Raw genomic sequence first — 17,064 nt, forward strand, 5'->3', positions numbered from 1 at the left:
TGGATAAATCTGAGCCCTGGGGTGGAAAATGGGTGCGCTGAGGGGGGAAATCTGGGCCCTGAGGAGATAAAGGGAGTCCTGAGGGGCTAAATATGAGTCCCAAGGGTGTAAATCTGGGTTTAAAGGGGCTAAACCTGGGGCTGAGAGGGGATATATGGGCCCTGAGGGGGTAAATCTGGACCCAGAGGGGATAAACAAAGCCGTGAGGGGGTAAATCTGGGCCCTGAAGGGGATAAAGGGAGACCTGAGGGGGTGAATGTAGGCTCGAAGAGGATAAAGAGAGCCCTGAGAAACTAAATCTGGGCCTGAGGCGATAAAGGGAGGCCTGAGAGGATAAACCTGGGCTTGAAGGGGCTAAATCTGGGCCCTGAGGGGATAAAGGGAGCCCTGAGGGGGTAAATGTAAGGCCAGGGAGTAAACCAGGGCTTTGGAAGTGTAAATCAGGGCCTGAGTGGATATATTTGAGCCCTGGAGTGGTAAATGAAAGCTCTGAGGGGGGAAATGGGAGTGCTGAGGGGGGAAATCTGGGCTCCAAGGAGCTGAATCTTGGCCCTGAGGAGATAAAGGGAGTCCTGAGGGCTGAAATATGAGTCCCAAGGGGGTAAATCTGGGCTCAAAGAGGCTAAATTTGGGCCCTGAGGGGGTAAATTCAGGCCCTGAGGGGCTAAAGGGAGCCCTGAGTGGGAAAATCTGGTCCCTGAGGGGATAAAGGGAGCACTGAGATGGCAAATCTGGGCCCTGAGGCGATAAAGGGAGGCCTGAGAGGATAAACCTGGGCTTGAAGGGGCTAAATCTGGGCCCTGAGGGGGTAAATCTAAGGCTGGGGGGTAAATCAGTGCTTTGGAGGTGCACATCAGGGCCTGAGTGGATAAATCTGTGCCCTGGGATGGTAAATTGGATCTCTGAGCAGGGGAAATGTGAGCACTGAGGGTCTGAATCTTGACCCTGAGGAGATAAAGGGAGTCCTGAGGTGCTAAATGTGAGCCCCAAGGGGGTAAATCTGGGGCTGAGAGGGGATATCTGGGCCCTGAGTGAATAAAGGGAGCCTTGAGGGGGTAAATCTGGACCCTGAGGGGATAAATAGAGCCCTGAAAGGTAAATCTGGGCCCTGAAAGGGATAAAGGGAGACCTGAGGGGATAAATACGGGCTTAAAGGGGATAACGAGAGCCCTGAGAAATTAAATCTGGGTCCTGAGGCAATAAAGAGAGCCCTGGGAGGGTAAATCTGAGCTCTGAGGGGGTAAATCTGGGCCCTGAGAGAATAAAGGGAGCCCTGAGGGGGTAAATCTAAGGCTGGGGGATAAATCCGGGCCCTGGGGTGGTAAATGGAAGCTCTGAGGGAGGAAATGGGAGCACTGAGGGTCTGAATCTTGACCCTGAGGAGATGAAGGGAGTCCTGAGGGGCTAAATATGAGCCCCAAGGGCGTAAATCTGGGCCCTGAGGGGCTAAATGGAAGCTCAGAGGGGTTAAATCTGGGCTCCAAGGGACTGAATCTTGGCCCTAGGAGATGATGGGAGTTTTGAGGGGCTAAATCTGGGCCCTGAGGGAGTAAAGGGTGCTGTGAGGGGGAAATTCTGGGCCCTGAACGGGTAAAGGGAGCTCCAAGAGAGTAAATCAGGGCCCTAAGAGGCTAAATCTGGGTCTAAGTGGGTAAAGGGAGCCCTGAGAGGTTAAATCTGAGCTCTGAGGAGGTAAATCTGGGCCCTGAGGGTGTAAATCTAAGGCTGGGGGGTAAATCAGGACCTGAGTGGATAAATCTGAGCCCTGGGGTGGTAAATAGAAGTTCTAAGAGGGGAAATGGGAGCGCTCAGGGGGTAAATCTGGGCTCCAAGAGTCTGAATCTTGACACTGAGGGGGTAAATGGGGTCCTGGGAAGGTAAATGGGAGCACTGAGGGTGTAAATCTGGGCTCCGAGAGGTTGAATCTTGACCCCAGGGAGATAAAAGGAGTCCTGAGAGTCTAAATATGAGACCCAAGGGGGTAAATTTGGGCCCTGAGGATATAAATTGGAGCCCTGATGGGGGAAATGTGGGCCCTGGTGTGATAAAAGGACGCTCTGAGGGGGTAAATCTGCCCCCTGATGGGGTAAAGGGAGCCCTGAGAGGGTGAATCTGGTCCCTGAAGTGTCGGGGCAGGCGGCTGCTCTGCCGATAACCTGACTGAAAAGTGTTTGACCTTGACAAGATTCCGGTGTAGCCTCGAGATAAGGAAGCTTTGCTTAAAGCAAATGACTTCCAAGGAGCTGCTGACTACAGAGCAGGATGAAGCCAGCAGGGAGGAGCCTGATAAAGGTTATCCAATGAGAATGTTCAAAACAACTTGGTGACCAATTATACTGTAACACTCTGGCACCTGAAATCTATGAAAATGTCTGCTTTTGGTAATAAAACAACTAGCTGCTGGTTCACCCATGTGGGGGGGGTGTGTGTCGCTTTGTCTGTCTCTACAGTGACACTGAAGGGGTAAAGGGAGCCCTGAGGGGGTAAATCTGGGCTCTGAGGGGATAAAGGGAATGCTGAAGGCATAAATTTAAGGCCGGGGGAGTAAATCAGGGCTTTGGAGGTGTAAATCAGGGCCTGAGTGGGTAAATCTGAGTCCTGGGGTGGTAAAGCGGAGCTCTGAGGGGGGAAATGGGAGCGCTGAGGGGGGAAATCTGGGCTCCAAGGAGCTGAATCTTGACCCTGAGGAGATAAAGGGAGTCCTGAGGGGCTAAATATGAGCCCCAAGGGGGTAAATCTGGGCTCAAAGAGGCTAAATGTGGTCCCTAAGGGGGTAAATGTGGGCCCTGGGGTGATAAATGGGAGCTCTTAGGGGCTAAATCTGAGCCCTGGAAGGGTACAGGGAGCCCTGAAGGGCTAAATCTGGGCTTGAAGGGCAAAAATCTGGGTCCTGAGGGGAGAAAGTTAGTCCTGAGAGGGCAAATTTTGGCCCTGGGGTAGTAAATGGGGTCCTGAGAGGGTAAATTGGAGCGCAGAGAGGCAATTTGGGCTCCAAGGGGCTGTATCTTGACCCTGAGGAGATAAAGGGAGTCCTGAGGGGCTAAATATGAGCCCTAAGGGGGTAAATCTGGGCTCAAAGGGGCTAAAACTGGGGCTGCAAAGGTATATATGGACCCTGAGGGGGTAAATCTGGGCCCCGAGGGGACTGAAACACAGAAACTGCCTCAAGAGTGAAGTTTTTACCGTTCGGCAGATGTTCTCGATCAGCAGCGCCGGGGTCGCCCTGGGGATTCGCCACCATAAGGGCTCCCCCAAACTAGCAGGGACATCAGTTTACACACCCACAAATCGTACAGATGCAGGAGATTCCCCGGGCAGGGGTGTCTTCCGATCACGAGTTCCCAGGATCCATTCACACAGTCCCGGCGTGTGCAGTGACCATGGGGTGAGGGGCTTGGGGGTGGGGGCAGAAGCACGTGCCCCTCTTCACGCTGTCGGCTCTTTCCAGAACACGCACAGTAAAGCCCAGGTGTCTTCTTCCTCGATCGGGAGATCACCCTCCCCAGACTGCAGCTCCGTGTCCTTTTGTTCGAGTTCCCCTCATCTTACTTTGCCCAAGCGCCCAGGGAGGGCTTCGAGTCTGCTTCCAGTGAGTTACCGAGGGAGCGTTTTACTTTTGTCCAGCCAAAGAGGCCGAGGGAAAACGGTTGAGGAGTCCTTGGGAAACAAACACAAGCAAAACTTTCCTTCATCGCAGTTTAGTCTTCATCAGAAATTCATTGGTTTGAGCATTTCATTCCCCGTTTTCTTTTGAGGGTGCCGTGCTTACAGCTCTACCCCTCAGTTAAATGAATTTGCTATATCGGGAACAGCAGGTACAACGCTGAATTGTCAAACAAGGTGTAACAATCATCACAGCTGTCCCCTGCGATCAAAATAATTGTTTTAACCATTTGAAGTTCGGCAGCCATGAAGTTTGTCCCGTATTTCTTCAAAGCCTAAAGAAGAATCATCCTTTACAGAATCATCTTGACGATATTTTACAAGATTCTTTTCCAGAACGCTTGCCTGGGGCTCGGTTGCCCCCTGGGCTCACCCCGTGACACCACCAGCGCTGTCACCCGCTCACAGGCGGCCACCGACTCCCCCAGGGACGATTTGCCCTCAGTGACGCCGCGTTGGTGTCACCAACCCCCTCCCGATTGTCCCTGTGCCCCGGCAGTTTCCAGCGGGATCCGCTGCGGGATCTTGATGGGCGCAGAGGTGGGACTGACAGGCCTGGAGCTCCCTGGAGCTTCGATTTTTGTTATTTGTTTTGTTTTGTTTTTTTAAATTGTGGGTTACGTTTCCGCGTTTACCGTCAGCGGGAACTTCACGGCACTGCCAGGGCTTCTCCAATCGGAGGGAGGGAGGCTGAGCCGCTTCACCCCCCAGTTCCCTCAGGCCCCGCGGGTGTGTCTCATCAGCTCCCAAGGACGTGGGCACCTCCCGGTTCCTTCCATGACCTTGACCCTGAGCTTCTCCAACCCCGGGCGGTTCTTCCTCCTCCCAGGCCTCTCCCTTTGCCCCTCGGGCCGTGTGCCGGCAGCTCTTGCCGCTGGAGATGGAGGAAAAAAAGCGTTTGGGTGCCTCAGCCTCCTCCTCAGACCCCATAACCGGGTCTGCCCTTTCCTCCTGCCCCACGTTTTCTCTGTTCTTCTTCTCCTCCCCGAAGGACCTAGAGAGGTTTTTTTTCAGACACCGGTTAATAGTTGGGGTAGATGATCTTCACGGTCTCTTCCAACTGAGATGATTCGGTGATTCTGTGCCTCTGCCCAATCGGCGGGAGCCCCGAGGCAGATGCGGCTGTTCCTGGGCAGAGCGGCAGCACAGGGCACCCTGCAGAGCAAACAGACAGACGGACGCCCAGGCAGGGGCCCGGGGGCTTCACCTTTGACCTTGGGCCCTGCACCCCCCCGCAGAGGCTGTTGGGGAGGGGGCAGGTTGGGGTCGCCGAGCCCGGGGAGCCCCAGCGCTGCCTGGGGCCGGCAACCGCTGCCCGGGGGCCACTGCTCCAGCGCAGGACAAGTGTCGGGGGGAGCCCTGCGGGGCCCGGCTCTGCCTGGTGACGGGTGATGCTGCCCAGCCTCGCTCCTCACTGGGCCTCACTGGGACTCCCAGTCCCGCACTGGGCAGGAGCGGGGCCGTGCCCCAGCGGGCAGAGTGCGGCCGGCTCGGGGGTCCCAGCACTCGCCCAGCCTCTGCCGTGTCAGCGATGGACGCTGGTCGTGTCCCGGGAGCTGGGGCCGTGCTGGTGGCACTGGTGGTGCTGGGAGCCCACGCGGCTGGTGGCCAGGAGCCCTCGGGTGAGCTCGGAGCCCGGCACGGGGGGGCTGTTGGTGGGGACGGGCCCCCCCGTGCCGCGGGGGGCTCTGGGGTGGGGGTGCTGCGTGTGGGGGAGACGCTCCCCCCGCTGCTGCAGCCCAGGAGCAGCCTCTGGGCTCAGCTGTGCCCCGGCCCCCTCCTGCCCCCCTTCCCCGGGGCTCTGTGCCCCCCAGCTCTGCCCAGTGCCCAGGCTGAGAACTGGCGGCCCGGGGGGCAGGATCCCAGCGCCGGCCCTATGGCGGCTGTGGGGCTGTGGGGCCGGCCGGGAGGAGGCTGGGGATGGGGAGGGGGCTCCCCGGGGCCTCCCTGCCCCCCCGTGACGGCCTCCCTGCACACACAGGGGTTTTCCTGGAGGTGGGTGAGCATGAGTGTCAGTACCTCAACGGCACCGAGCGGGTGAGGTTTGTGAATCGGTACATCCACAACCGGGAGCAGTTTGCGCACTTCGACAGCGACGTGGGGCTCTATGTGGGCGACACCCCCCTGGGTGAGCCCCAAGCCAAGTACTGGAACAGCCAGCCGGAGATACTGGAGGACAGACGGGCTTCGTTGGACACGTTCTGCCGGCACAACTACCAGGTTTTTACCCCCTTCGTCACGGAGAGGAAAGGTGAGCGCGTGGCCACGCGTTGCCCCCGGCCGGGCACAAGCCGAGCCCCCGGGCTCGCAGCGGGCAGAGCGTGTCCGTGCCGTGCTGGGGCAGGGCCCCGGGCAGCCCCCAGCAAAGCCCCTGCGCCCTTCCCTGGGGGCGCGAGTCCCTCGGCCCCTCCCCGGGCACGTCCTGCGTGGGGAGCACAGGGCCAGCGCTGGGCCCGGCTGGGGGCAGGCGTGCGGGGCGGCCCCGGGGCTCTGTGCCCGGCCCCGGCCCAGCGCCCTCCCGCTCTCTCCCAGTGCCGCCCAAGGTGAGGGTCGCCCCCGTGCAGTCGAGCTCCCTGCCCCAGACCGACAGGCTGGCTTGCTACGTGACGGGCTTTTACCCGGCGGAGATCGAGGTGAAGTGGTTCCAGAACGGGCGGGAGGAGACGGAGCGCGTGGTGTCCACGGACGTGATCCCCAACGGAGACTGGACCTACCAGGTGCTGGTGATGCTGGAAACCAGCCCGCGGCGCGGGGACACCTACACGTGCCAGGTGGAGCACGTCAGCCTGCAGCAGCCCGTCGGGCAGCGCTGGGGTAAGGCCCTGCGCGGCCCCCTGGGGCGGGAGGGTGGGGAGGGGGCCGGGCCCCCCCAGCCCTGACCCCCTGCTCTGGGCCCCGCAGAGCTGCAGTCGGACGGCGCCCGCAGCAAGATGCTGACGGGGGTGGGGGGCTTCGTGCTGGGGCTCATCTTCCTGGCGCTGGGGCTCGGCCTCTACGTGCGCAAGAAGGTGAGTGGGGGGGCACTGGGGGGGGCCCCGGGGCGTCTCCCGGACACCCACTGACCTGCTCTCTCTGTGTTTCAGGGTGCCCCGTTCCCCGGGCTGCAGGTACCATCCATCCCCCCCCGCCCCGCTCCCCGCTCCCTGCATGGGCCGGGGTCCCCCCCGCGCCCAGGGGCAGCGCGTCCGGCGGGAGCGTATCCCCCGCCGGTGCCGGGGCAGAGCCCTGGGGACGCGCCGTCCCCCGTCCCGGCGCTCACCCCCTTTCTCCCCACAGGGCTCCTGAGCGACCTCCTGCCCCCGCGGCTCCGCTGCGCCGATGCCCGTCCTCTGCCCCCCCGCGTCACCTCTGCCTCGCACCGACCCGGCCCGGAGCCCCCCAGCCCAACGCTCATCCCTGGTGTCCCCCCATCACCCCCTCCCTCCCTCCCTGGCTCCCAGCTGGGCTGTCGTGGTCTGAAGCCCCGGGGTTCCCAGTGCCCCCCCACTGTGGCCTTCAGCTGCTCCAGCTCTGCCCAGTAAAGTGTCCCAGAACCCACCGGCCCTGCTCGTCTGGGGACAGGGGGGCGGGGGGGGGACTCTCTTCCCCAGGCCCAGGTGGCCGGGACGGGGCTGTGCATCCTCAGCGGGATGGGGGGACACACATTGCGAGGTGAGTGACATCGTCCGGCCGCCTGCGGGCTGGCCCAGGGGTGGGGATGGTGTTGAGGGGTCCCGTGTCCCCTCCCCTGCTCTGGTCGGTGGCTCCGTGTCCCCCTCCTGGTGCCTGACCCCGCTGGGGGAGGTGGGAGTGGGGGGCTTGCTCTGGGCTGGGGGGTTTTGGGGGGGGTCACTCTGTCCAGCCCAGGCGCTGATGGCCGCTGCTGTCTGACCTGCAGTGCCCCGTCATGGGACGCTGCCCTGCACCCCGGCACAGCACCCAGCACCCCCCGACAGGACCCAGGCGTTCTGCCCCCACCCTGCCGCCACTGCTACCCCCCCCAGAGCCCTCCCGCAGCCTCGCCAGCCCCAGGGGCCCCCCAGTCACCCTGTTCCCCACCACCCGTGTCCCCAGGATGAGCAGGGTGTGGGTGAGGCAGTGACAGAGAGACCGGGCGGTGCCAGGCTGTCCCCAAGCACCTTTCCTGCTGCTGGGAAGCGCCCCAGAGCCCGGGAAGGCAGCGCCCCGCTCAGGGGGTCCCGTGGGGCTGGGCAAGGGGGCAGCAGGGGGTTGGAGCGGGGCTGGGGGCACTCTGGGCTCTTAATTCCTCTGCCGAGAGGCCCCCCTGGCTGCGGGCGCTGTTCATGGCCTTGATGATGAAGACGTTGCCCACAATGATGCCAACAGTGCCCACGGCCAGGCGCAGGGTCAACCCTGGGTCTTGCTGCTCTCAGGGGAGGGGAGGGGCTTCTGGGGCTCTGTGGAGGGGACAGGGGGGTGAGGATGGGGCGCTGAGCCCCCCCTGAGAGAATCACAGAACCATCTAGGTTGGAAAAGACCTTGAAGGTCATCCAGTCCAACCGTTAACCTACACTGACAGTTCCCCACTACACCAGATCCCTCGGTGGGAGACGTCGGCCTGTCAGCCCTGCACAGCCCCTGAGAAGGAGCAGGGCTTTGATGAGAAAGAGGCCTTGGGAGAAAGAGCAGAAACTGCTGAGTTGTGCCAAAGTGGCGCGGAAAAAACAGTGGGCAGCTGCAACAGTGAACTGTGGACAAGTCCTGAACTGTGAGAAGTTACCGCCGCGTGAACAAGAAGGTGATTGGTCTGCACAGTGTGTGAGAGTGGCCTTGTGCTGATAGGAGAAAGGATTGATAACTGTCTAATTGCTGATTTGCTAATTAAGGAGTGAGAGCTTTAATGAGAGTGTAATTATGTAATAAATGTTTTTGCTTGATAACCCTCATGGAGTTGTGCGGGTCCAATATCCTCCCGCAACACCTCAGCGCTGGGTCTGCCCGACTCTTCAACCCCCCCAGGGATCCCGGGGACTCCCCCCTGCCCTGGGCAGCCCATTCCAACGCCCAACAGCCCCTTCTGCACAGAAATCCTTCCTCAGAGCCAGCCTGACCCTGCCCTGGGCAGCTTGAGGCCATTCCCTCGGGGCCTGGCGCTGGGGCCTTGGCTCCAGAGACTCATCCCCCCTCTCTGCCCCCTCCTGGCAGGGAGTTGCAGAGGGCCAGGAGGTCTCCCCTCAGCCTCCTCTGCTCCAGACTGAACCCCCCCAGTTCCCCCAGCCGCTCCCCAGCAGACCTGTGCTCCAGACCCTGCCCCAGCTCCGTTGCCCTTCTCTGGCCACGCTCGAGTCATTCAATGGCCTTTTTGGGGTGAGGGGCCCAACACTGAGCCCAGGAATCGAGGGGCGGCCTCCCCAGGGGGCAGATCCCTTCCCTGTCCCTGCTGGCCACGCTGGTGCTGACACAAGCCAGGATGCCATTGGCCTCCTTGGCCCCCTGGGCACCTGCTGGCTCGTTATCCATCGATTAACCCCCCAGTCCCTCTCTGGCTGGCCGCTCTCCAGCCACTCCTCCCCAGGCCTGTAGCCCTGCTGGGGGTTGTTGTGGCCCAAGGGCAGCCCCCGGCATTTGCCCTCAGTGAAACTCCCCCAGTTGGGCTCAGCCCATGGCTCCAGCCTGGCCAGGTCTCTCTGCAGCCTCCCCACCCTCGAGCAGACCAACACTCCCACCCAGCTGGGTGTCATCTGCAAACTGACCGAGGGTGCACTCGATCCCCTGGTCTAGATCATCAATAAAGATGTTAAACAGGAGCAGCCCCAACACCCAGCCCTGGGGACACCGCTCATTACCAACCACCAACCAGGTTTAACTCCCTTCCCCACAACTCTCTGGGCCCGGCCATCAGCCAGTTTTTGACCCAGCGAAGCGTTTGCCCACCCAAGCTGCGAGCAGCCAGTGTCGCCAGGAGAATGCTGTGGGAAACGGTGTCAAAGGCCTCGCTAAAGTCAAGGCAGACAAAACCCCAGTCTCTCCCTCATCCAGTGAGCAGGTTTCCCTCCGCATCCAGGAAGGGAGGGAGATTTTCCCTCATCCTCCTTTTGCTGTTAAGGAATGTAGAGAAACATTTTTTATTATCTTTAAGAGCTGTGGCCAAGTTGAGCTCTACCTGCGCTTTGGCTCTCCTAACGTTCTCCCTGCACAGCTTCACGACATCTTTGGAGTCCTCATGAGAGACCTGCCCCCTCTTCCAAAGGTCACAGATTCTCCTTTTTCTTGAGAAAAATTCTCGAGATCCAGCCCAAGGTCCCTGTTTAGCCCGGCCGGTCTCCTTCCCTGCCTGCGTGTTCCCCGGCACACGGGAACAGCCGCCTCCTGTGCCTTTAACGCTTCTCTCCTGAAGCGCGTCCAGCCTTGCCGGGCTCCCATTTCCTTCAGGGCAGCCTCCCGAGGGATTTTGTTAATCAGGTCACAGTCTGCCCTCCGGAAGGCTAAGGCGGCAGTTTTACTAACCCCTCGCTTTGTTTCTCCTCCATCATCTCATGATCGCTGCGCCCTAGACGGCCTCCGACCTTGACCCCCCCCACAAGCTCCCCCTGTCCCCGGGCAGCAGGTCCAGGAGGGCACCTTCCCCAGCCGGCTGGGTGAGGAAGTTATCCTCCACATATTCCAGGAACCTTCCAGATTGTTCCCTCTCTGCTGTGCTGTGATCCCAGCAGGCACCCGGGAGGTTCAAGTTCCCCCCCAAGAACAAGGGTAAGTGACCGCGAGATTTCTCCCAACTGTTTGTAGAAAGCTTCACCCACCTCACCGCTTTGCTGGGGGGTCTGTAGCAGACTCCCACAGCAAGATCTGCGTTTTTGGCCCTTAACCTAATCCACACACTCTCACCCCATTATCACTAAACTTGATTTCTGAGCCCTCCCAGCATCCTCTACCACACAGGCCACTCCACCACCTCTCCTGCCCTGTCTGTCCCTCCTGAAGAGCTTGCAGCCATGGATTGCCGCGCTCCAGCCGTGTGAGGCATCCCACCACGATCGTGTTAGAGCTACTCTGTCATAGTTCTCGTGCTGCAGCATGGCCTCCTCACCGCTCCCTGCGGGGACACGGAGCCCTTGGCCACAGCTCTGGGAGTGCCACCACCCCGCCAATCCCTCCCCCCCGAGTGCTCCAGACGGCAAATCCTCCTCTCTCCGCCCGAGAGACAAGGACGTGGGGCGGGACAGGGGCAGAACTTTGCACCAGCCCAGGCAGGTGACGGCAGCGGCTCTTCCCTTCCCCCGCGTGCGGGGTTCTGTGTGCTGGGGCTACTGGTAGCCGGGGAGGGGGCTACAGCCGTGGCCCCCGTGAGAAGCTGCTCCAAGCTGCCCCGGCCCCAGGTCACAGCCTCCTCTGGCCAAGGCCGGGGCAAAGAGTGACAGTGGATGTGCATCTGCAAAAATGTTTTTAAGAAGGAGAAACTGAGGCGGGGTTTGGGGGCACATTGCAGAGGATTTGGGGCGAGAACAGCTCTGCGCAGCCTGAGATCAGCGGGAGGAATGAGGAGGAAGGGGGCAGGTGCTATTGCAGAGCCCCCCTGTTTCCCTGGTGAGACAGCAGGGCCCCCCCCACACTCATGGGGGTCATTGGGGAGCAGGGACCCACCTGCAGCCGGGGGGGACCCCCGGGACTCTGAGGGGAGAAGCCGCCCGCGCTGGTGTGGTTCAGTGTTGGGAGGTGTGACATGGGGAGGGGGGACCCACGGGGGAGCATCTCGAGAAAAATGCGTCCTGTGGGGGGGACTCGTGTGGGGAGAGTCTGTGGAGGCGAGGGGAAGCACGTGGAGCGGGGGGGAATGCGGAGGAGTCCTCCCCCCGAGGAGGAAGCAGCAGAGGATTGACTGCACCCCCATCCCCTGCCCCTGCGCCGAGGGGCGAGGAGGGAGAGAGATGGGGCCCAGGCTGGGGCCGGGAAGGAGGGAGGGGGGCCGGGAGGTGGGGAGGGGGTTTAAGCTGCTGGAACATCCCTCCCTGTCCCCTCCTGCCTGTTCAGTGTCGCGTTTGTTGGTGTTCGAATTAAAGGGATGGGCTCGTTTCCTTCCCCTAAGGAGGCGCCTTTTGCCTGGGGCCGGTAAGGGGGGGGCACCCTCCCTGTCCTTAACTCCATTCCGGAGCCTTTTGGGTCACTCTTCTCCTTCCCAGCGCGCGGGCAGGGCCCGGTGACCACCTGCCTGGGGCTCGGTTGCCCCCTGGGCTCACCCCGTGACACCACCAGCGCTGTCACCCGCTCACAGGCGGCCACCGACTCCCCCAGGGACGATTTGCCCTCAGTGACGCCGCGTTGGTGTCACCAACCACCTCCCGATTGTCCCTGTGCCCCGGCAGTTTCCAGCGGGATCCGCTGCGGGATCTTGATGGGCGCAGAGGTGGGACTGACAGGCCTGGAGCTCCCTGGAGCTTCGATTTTTGTTATTTGTTTTGTTTTGTTTTTTTAAATTGTGGGTTACGTTTCCGCGTTTACCGTCAGCGGGAACTTGACGGCACTGCCAGGGCTTCTCCAATCGGAGGGAGGGAGGCTGAGCCGCTTCACCCCCCAGTTCCCTCAGGCCCCGCGGGTGTGTCTCATCAGCTCCCAAGGACTTGGGCACCTCCCGGTTCCTTCCATGACCTTGATCCTGACCTTCTCCTACCCCAGGAAGTTCTTCCTTCTCTTTCCCTTTGCCCCCCGGGCCGTGTGCCGGCAGCTCTTGCCGCTGGACACAGAGCAAAAACATGGTTGGGTGCCTCAGGCTCCTCCTCAGCCCAGGTAACCAGGTCTGCCAATTCCCCCCCCAAAGGCCCACATTTTCCCTGCTCTTCCTCTCCTCCCTGATGGTCCTAGAGAAGCTTTTCTTGTTGCCCTCAACCTCCCATAATCCCAAAATCATCCTGGTTGGAAAAGCCCCTGAAGCTCCTCCAGCCCAACCCTGACCCTCCCCCTGACCCTTCCCAACTCCCCCAGATCCCTCAGCGCTGGCTCAGCCCGACTCTTCAACCCCCCCAGGGATCCCGGGGACTCCCCCCCTGCCCTGGGCAGCCCATTCCAACGCCCAACAGCCCCTTCTGCACAGAAATCCTTCCTCAGAGCCAGCCTGACCCTGCCCTGGGCAGCTTGAGGCCATTCCCTCGGGGCCTGGCGCTGTTCCTTGGCTCCAGAGACTCATCCCCCCTCTCTGCCCCCTCCTGGCAGGGAGTTGCAGAGGGCCGGGAGGTCTCCCCTCAGCCTCCTCTTCTCCAGACTGAACGCCCTGAAGTGCTGACGTTTGTACATCCAGCCCAAACCAGAGCCGACCTATAGATGAATCCTGTATATTTTATAACTGATAACCGCCGTGCTAACAGGGATTGTACTAAGTTACATCAAACCACGTATTCTGATGTAAAAAGTGGAAGTATTGGAGCCTAAGCAACCGGCCCCGAGCCGAACGTAACTCCGCGTGTAACCGTCGGTGGGACGTGTGCGGAAAATGGAGCGCAAACATCATCGACCGTCTCCGTCCCCAAGAGATCTTTCCCTTTCTCTGTGTGTGGATAAAATAACGGGCTCACAGAGACAGTGCTGTGACCCCGGGACCTGGCGTGTGACCTCGCTCATAAATCCATCCGATAATCAGGGAAACTCCTTTAGCTTCTCCCCCGAGGCCTGGCCAGGCTCCGGGGGAATCTCCCGGGAGAGCCAAACCCGATTATTTCCGCCCAAAACCGAGGCGCCGGCTCTTCTGCCTGCCTGATTTTGGGGTCTCTAAGGCCGGGCCCGCTCCCAGCGACCCTGGAGGCCTCAGCTCCGGGCGGAGGCACCGCGGAGGATTTCCCCCCGCCCGGGAGAGGTTCCCCAAACCCGCGTGGAACCGGGGCTGCCCAGCGCCGCGGGGCCGGGCTGGTGCAGGCTGTGGCGGGGAGGGATGTTCCTGAAGCGCCATTTTCTCCCTCCTGCAGCGATGATTGGATGCGTTACCCCGTGTTTTCCTGTTTGTCTGACTGCACTGCTCTGTCCTTTCTTACCGCGTGTTTTCTGTATCGTTCTGTTACACTATTTGGTTATCCCCAGTAAAACACACCTGCTCTTTTCACTCTGCTCTAGTTTATTTGGTATCCTTACTCAGCAAAGCAGATGGGGACACAGGAGGGGACATGGGGACACGGGAGGGAATGTGGAGACACTGGGGGGGATGTGGGGACATGGGATGGGCGACATGGGGATATGGGAGCGGATGTGGGGACACTGGGAGGGATGTGGGGATACGGGAGGGGACATGGGGACGTGGGATAGGGACACAGGGACATGGGAGGGGATGTGGGGACACTGGGAGGGATGTGGGGACACAGGATGGGGACATGGGGACACAGGATAGGGACATGGGGGACATGGGGACCCAGGGTGTTGGGGACACACATTTGGGGACAAAGTGACTCAGCCAGGATTGCAGCAGTGACAAGTTGATGCCAGTGGTCCCCAAGGAAGCCACTTGTCCCCAATGAAGCCACCGTCCCCTACCGCGGTCCCTGTGACAGTAGCCCCGGGAGGGCGGCAGTGGCCTCCCGGCAGCACTGGGCCACGGCGGTGGCCCCGGTGGCATTGGGGGTGACCAACAGCCCCCGGACCTTCCGCAGTGTCCGCAGGAGGTAGACACTGGCCAGGCGGGCACTTGCGTCCCACAGCGTCTTGGCCACTGCCACCGCTGCCAGCGGGTCCTTGGGGCCACCAGGACCCCCCTGGGCCACCCCAGGAGCCTCGGGGCCACCATGTCTGGTGGCCTCGATGTCCTTGAGGCAGTGCCACAGGTGACGGTAGAAGAGGGTGGCCCTTTGGCAGGCGGCCACCAAGCGTCCCAGGGGCTCTTGGGCCACCGCCACCAGCCGTTCCCACTCCTTGACATTCCTGGCATGCAACGCTGCATCCACGGTGGCCTCAGTGGCCTTGGTGGCCGCCTGCAGCTCCGTGCTGGCCTCAGCCACTTGTGTCTCGTGGGTTTTCACTGCCTCATCCATCATGTCCCGCTCCAAGGCCATGGGCAGGTCCCGGGTGGCCTTCAGCAGATTCTGGTATGCGCTGTTCTCACGGGCCAGCGCCTCTGCCACTTCGCTCTTGCTGACCCCAGTGGTAGCCTCTGTGGTAGCCACAGCCCCACAGGCATCCTGCAAGAGCGTGACCTTCTCCTCTATTTTGGCCCAGGCGGCCTCTACCGATGCCACCGACTCCCGCCACTTAGGGATGATGGTGCCCACCGTGGCCCAGTTGTCACCCGCGGTGGCCAGTGCATCATACTGGAGGTAGGTGGCCTCTCCCTGGTGGTGCTCCATGGCCCGGGAGATATTGAAAATAAGGTCAACCAGCCCAGTCCGCAGCGAGCCCGGGGGCTTGGGCAGGGGGACGTCCCCCGGGGTGGCCCCCAGCTCGCCCAGGGTGGCCACCACGGTCACCAATGGCTCCAGAAGCTTTGGGGACACCTGGGGACAGGGACACGGCTGGTGGCAGGGTCCCCCCGTGGCCCTTGTCCCCTCTGGGGTCCCCTGATGGCAGCTTGGGGTCCCCCAGTGTCCCCCGTCCCCGCCATTGTCCCTATGGTCCCCCTGGGGTGTCCCCCCCATTCCTGGTGACACCACGTCCCTCCCCACCCCCTGTCCCTGCTCTTGCTGTCCCCTGTCACCGCTGTCCCCTGCCAAGCCCTGTCCCCCCCTGACACCTCCACCACCTCTGTCACCCTCCTGTTCCCACTGTCACCCCCCCTACCACCCTGATCCTGTCCCCCTGCCACCTCATCCCCTCTGCCACCTTGTCTGCCACCCCCGTCCCCTCTGTCACCTCCCTGCCACCCTGATCCTGTCCCCTCTGCTACCCCTCTGCCACCGCTGTCCCCTCTTTCAGCCCCTCTGCCACCCCCCTGCCAACCCCTGTCCCCTCTGTCACCCCCCTGCCACCCCGATCCTGTCCCCCTGCCACCCCCTGCCCCCTTGACCACCCCCCTCCTCCCTGTCCCCCACGTTCCCCCTGCCCCTCCCCCCACCAGCCAGTTCCGAGATTTGTCCCACCTCGAGGGGGACGGTGGCCCCGGTGGCCTCAGGCGTCTCCATAGGTGGTGGCAGCGATGGGGACGAGTTGGGGGACACGCTGGGGACACGGCGGGGGGACACGGCGGGGGGACACGCAGGGCTGGGACGGGGCGGCAGCGGTGGCCTCACCCAGTCCTGGGCCTGGGCCAAGCTCAGCCCACAGGGGTTGGGCGAGGGGACGCTGCCAGTGGGGACGTCACCTGCCCCGTGACACCGCCACGGCCACCCACCGCCCTCAGGGGGTCCCCCTCCATGTCCCCAACGGGGCACCACGGCCCCCCAGTGTCCCCTCCACATCCCCAGTGGGACCCCACGGCTCCCAGTGTCCCCCCCCTCCGGACTGTTCTCCGCAGGACCCGCGGCCCCCAATGTCCCCCCTGATGTCCCCAGTGGGGACCCAGCACGGCCACCCACAGCCCTCGGTGTTCCCCGATGTCCCCCCCATGATGTCCCAATGTCCTCAGTGTCCCTGAAAGGATCCCACACCCCCGTTGTCCCCTGATGTCCCCAATGCACCCCCATGCTCCTGACGTCCCCCCAAAATGTCCCCAGCGGGGCCCAGCACAGCCACCCGCGGTCCTCAGTGTCCCCCAATGCCCCCCCCATGATGTCCCAATGTCCCCCAATGTCCTCAAAGCCCCTGATCTCCCCCACTGTCTCCAGTGCAGCCCCATGGCTCCCAGTGTTCCCCCTCAATGTCCCCTGTGGGGCCCCAACATGGCCACCCGCAAACTTTAATGGCCCCCCTATGTCCCCTGATGTCCCCAGTATGTCCCCAGGGCTGGCTCCGGCATGTCCCCAATGTGTCCCCCCCATGCTGGCCACAGTGGTGGCCTCAGTGTCCCCAGGATGTCCTCAATGGTGGCCCCAGTGTGGCCCCAGTGCTGGCCCTTGTGATGTCCCCAGAGTGTCCACAATGTTGGGACCAAGGTGGCCTCAGAGATGTCCCCAACACAGCCCCAGTGTGTCCCCAATAATGTCCCCAGTGTCCCCAACACAGCTCTGCGGATGGCCCTGCTGTGTCCTCGCCATGTTCCCCATGGCTTGGGGACATCCAGCTTGGGGACACTGGGGACACTCCTGATCCTTGATGGCTTGGGGACATCCTGGTGTCCTCTGAAGGGGGTGAGGTGGGGGGGTGTCCCCTTCCCCTGGTGTCCCCATGTCCCTGTCGTGTCCCCAACCCCCAGTAACAGGTCAGGGGCTCAGTGTGTCCCTGAGGTTTATTGGGGGGGACAGGGGACGGTGTCACCTACCTGTCCCTGGTGGCCTTGGACCAGGAAGGGGACATGCTCAACGTCCCCAGGTGGTACAGGGGACATCGGGGTGTCCCCAGGACAGAGAAGGAACATCCTGGTGTCCCCCAAATGAGGAAGAACCTCCCAGTGTCCCCAGA

At 61.8% G+C, this 17,064-nt stretch overlaps 2 protein-coding genes across 2 annotated transcripts; one reads left to right on the top strand and one right to left on the bottom strand.

Annotated features, from left to right (window-relative positions):
- Positions 1-4,954: 4,954 nt before the first annotated feature.
- On the top strand, positions 4,955-8,389 carry LOC141972688 (class II histocompatibility antigen, B-L beta chain-like). Its single transcript, XM_074930654.1, has 7 exons — positions 4,955-5,285; positions 5,645-5,914; positions 6,196-6,477; positions 6,565-6,671; positions 6,747-6,770; positions 6,940-7,314; positions 8,199-8,389. Exons 1-6 carry the CDS (start codon positions 5,195-5,197, stop codon positions 6,946-6,948), a joined length of 783 nt encoding a protein of 260 aa, XP_074786755.1. The 5' UTR covers positions 4,955-5,194; the 3' UTR covers positions 6,949-7,314; positions 8,199-8,389.
- A 5,309-nt stretch (positions 8,390-13,698) lies between these two features.
- On the bottom strand, positions 13,699-15,775 carry LOC141972687 (uncharacterized). The gene is made up of 2 exons (XM_074930653.1): positions 15,648-15,775; positions 13,699-15,065 (listed from the first exon to the last, which is right to left on the bottom strand). Exons 1-2 carry the CDS (start codon positions 15,687-15,689, stop codon positions 14,109-14,111), a joined length of 999 nt encoding a protein of 332 aa, XP_074786754.1. The 5' UTR covers positions 15,690-15,775; the 3' UTR covers positions 13,699-14,108.
- Between the last annotated feature and the right edge of the window lie 1,289 nt (positions 15,776-17,064).

Source organism: Athene noctua, chromosome 34, assembly GCF_965140245.1.
Source record: "Athene noctua chromosome 34, bAthNoc1.hap1.1, whole genome shotgun sequence".
Taxonomy (NCBI): Eukaryota; Metazoa; Chordata; class Aves; order Strigiformes; family Strigidae; genus Athene; species Athene noctua.

What these genes read in the sequence shown, in the direction of transcription:
- LOC141972687 (XM_074930653.1), bottom strand. Translation starts at nt 15,689, where the DNA reads ATGGAGACGCCTGAGGCCACCGGGGCCACCGTCCCCCTCGAG. An exon ending in GGGCCACCGTCCCCCTCGAG is followed by an intron (nt 15,066 to 15,647) that starts GTGGGACAAATC and finishes CCCTGTCCCCAG; the next exon opens with GTGTCCCCAAAGCTTCTGGA.
- LOC141972688 (XM_074930654.1), top strand. Translation starts at nt 5,195, where the DNA reads ATGGACGCTGGTCGTGTCCCGGGAGCTGGGGCCGTGCTGGTGGCACTG. An exon ending in TGGTGGCCAGGAGCCCTCGG is followed by an intron (nt 5,286 to 5,644) that starts GTGAGCTCGGAG and finishes CTGCACACACAG; the next exon opens with GGGTTTTCCTGGAGGTGGGT. An exon ending in GCCCGTCGGGCAGCGCTGGG is followed by an intron (nt 6,478 to 6,564) that starts GTAAGGCCCTGC and finishes TGGGCCCCGCAG; the next exon opens with AGCTGCAGTCGGACGGCGCC.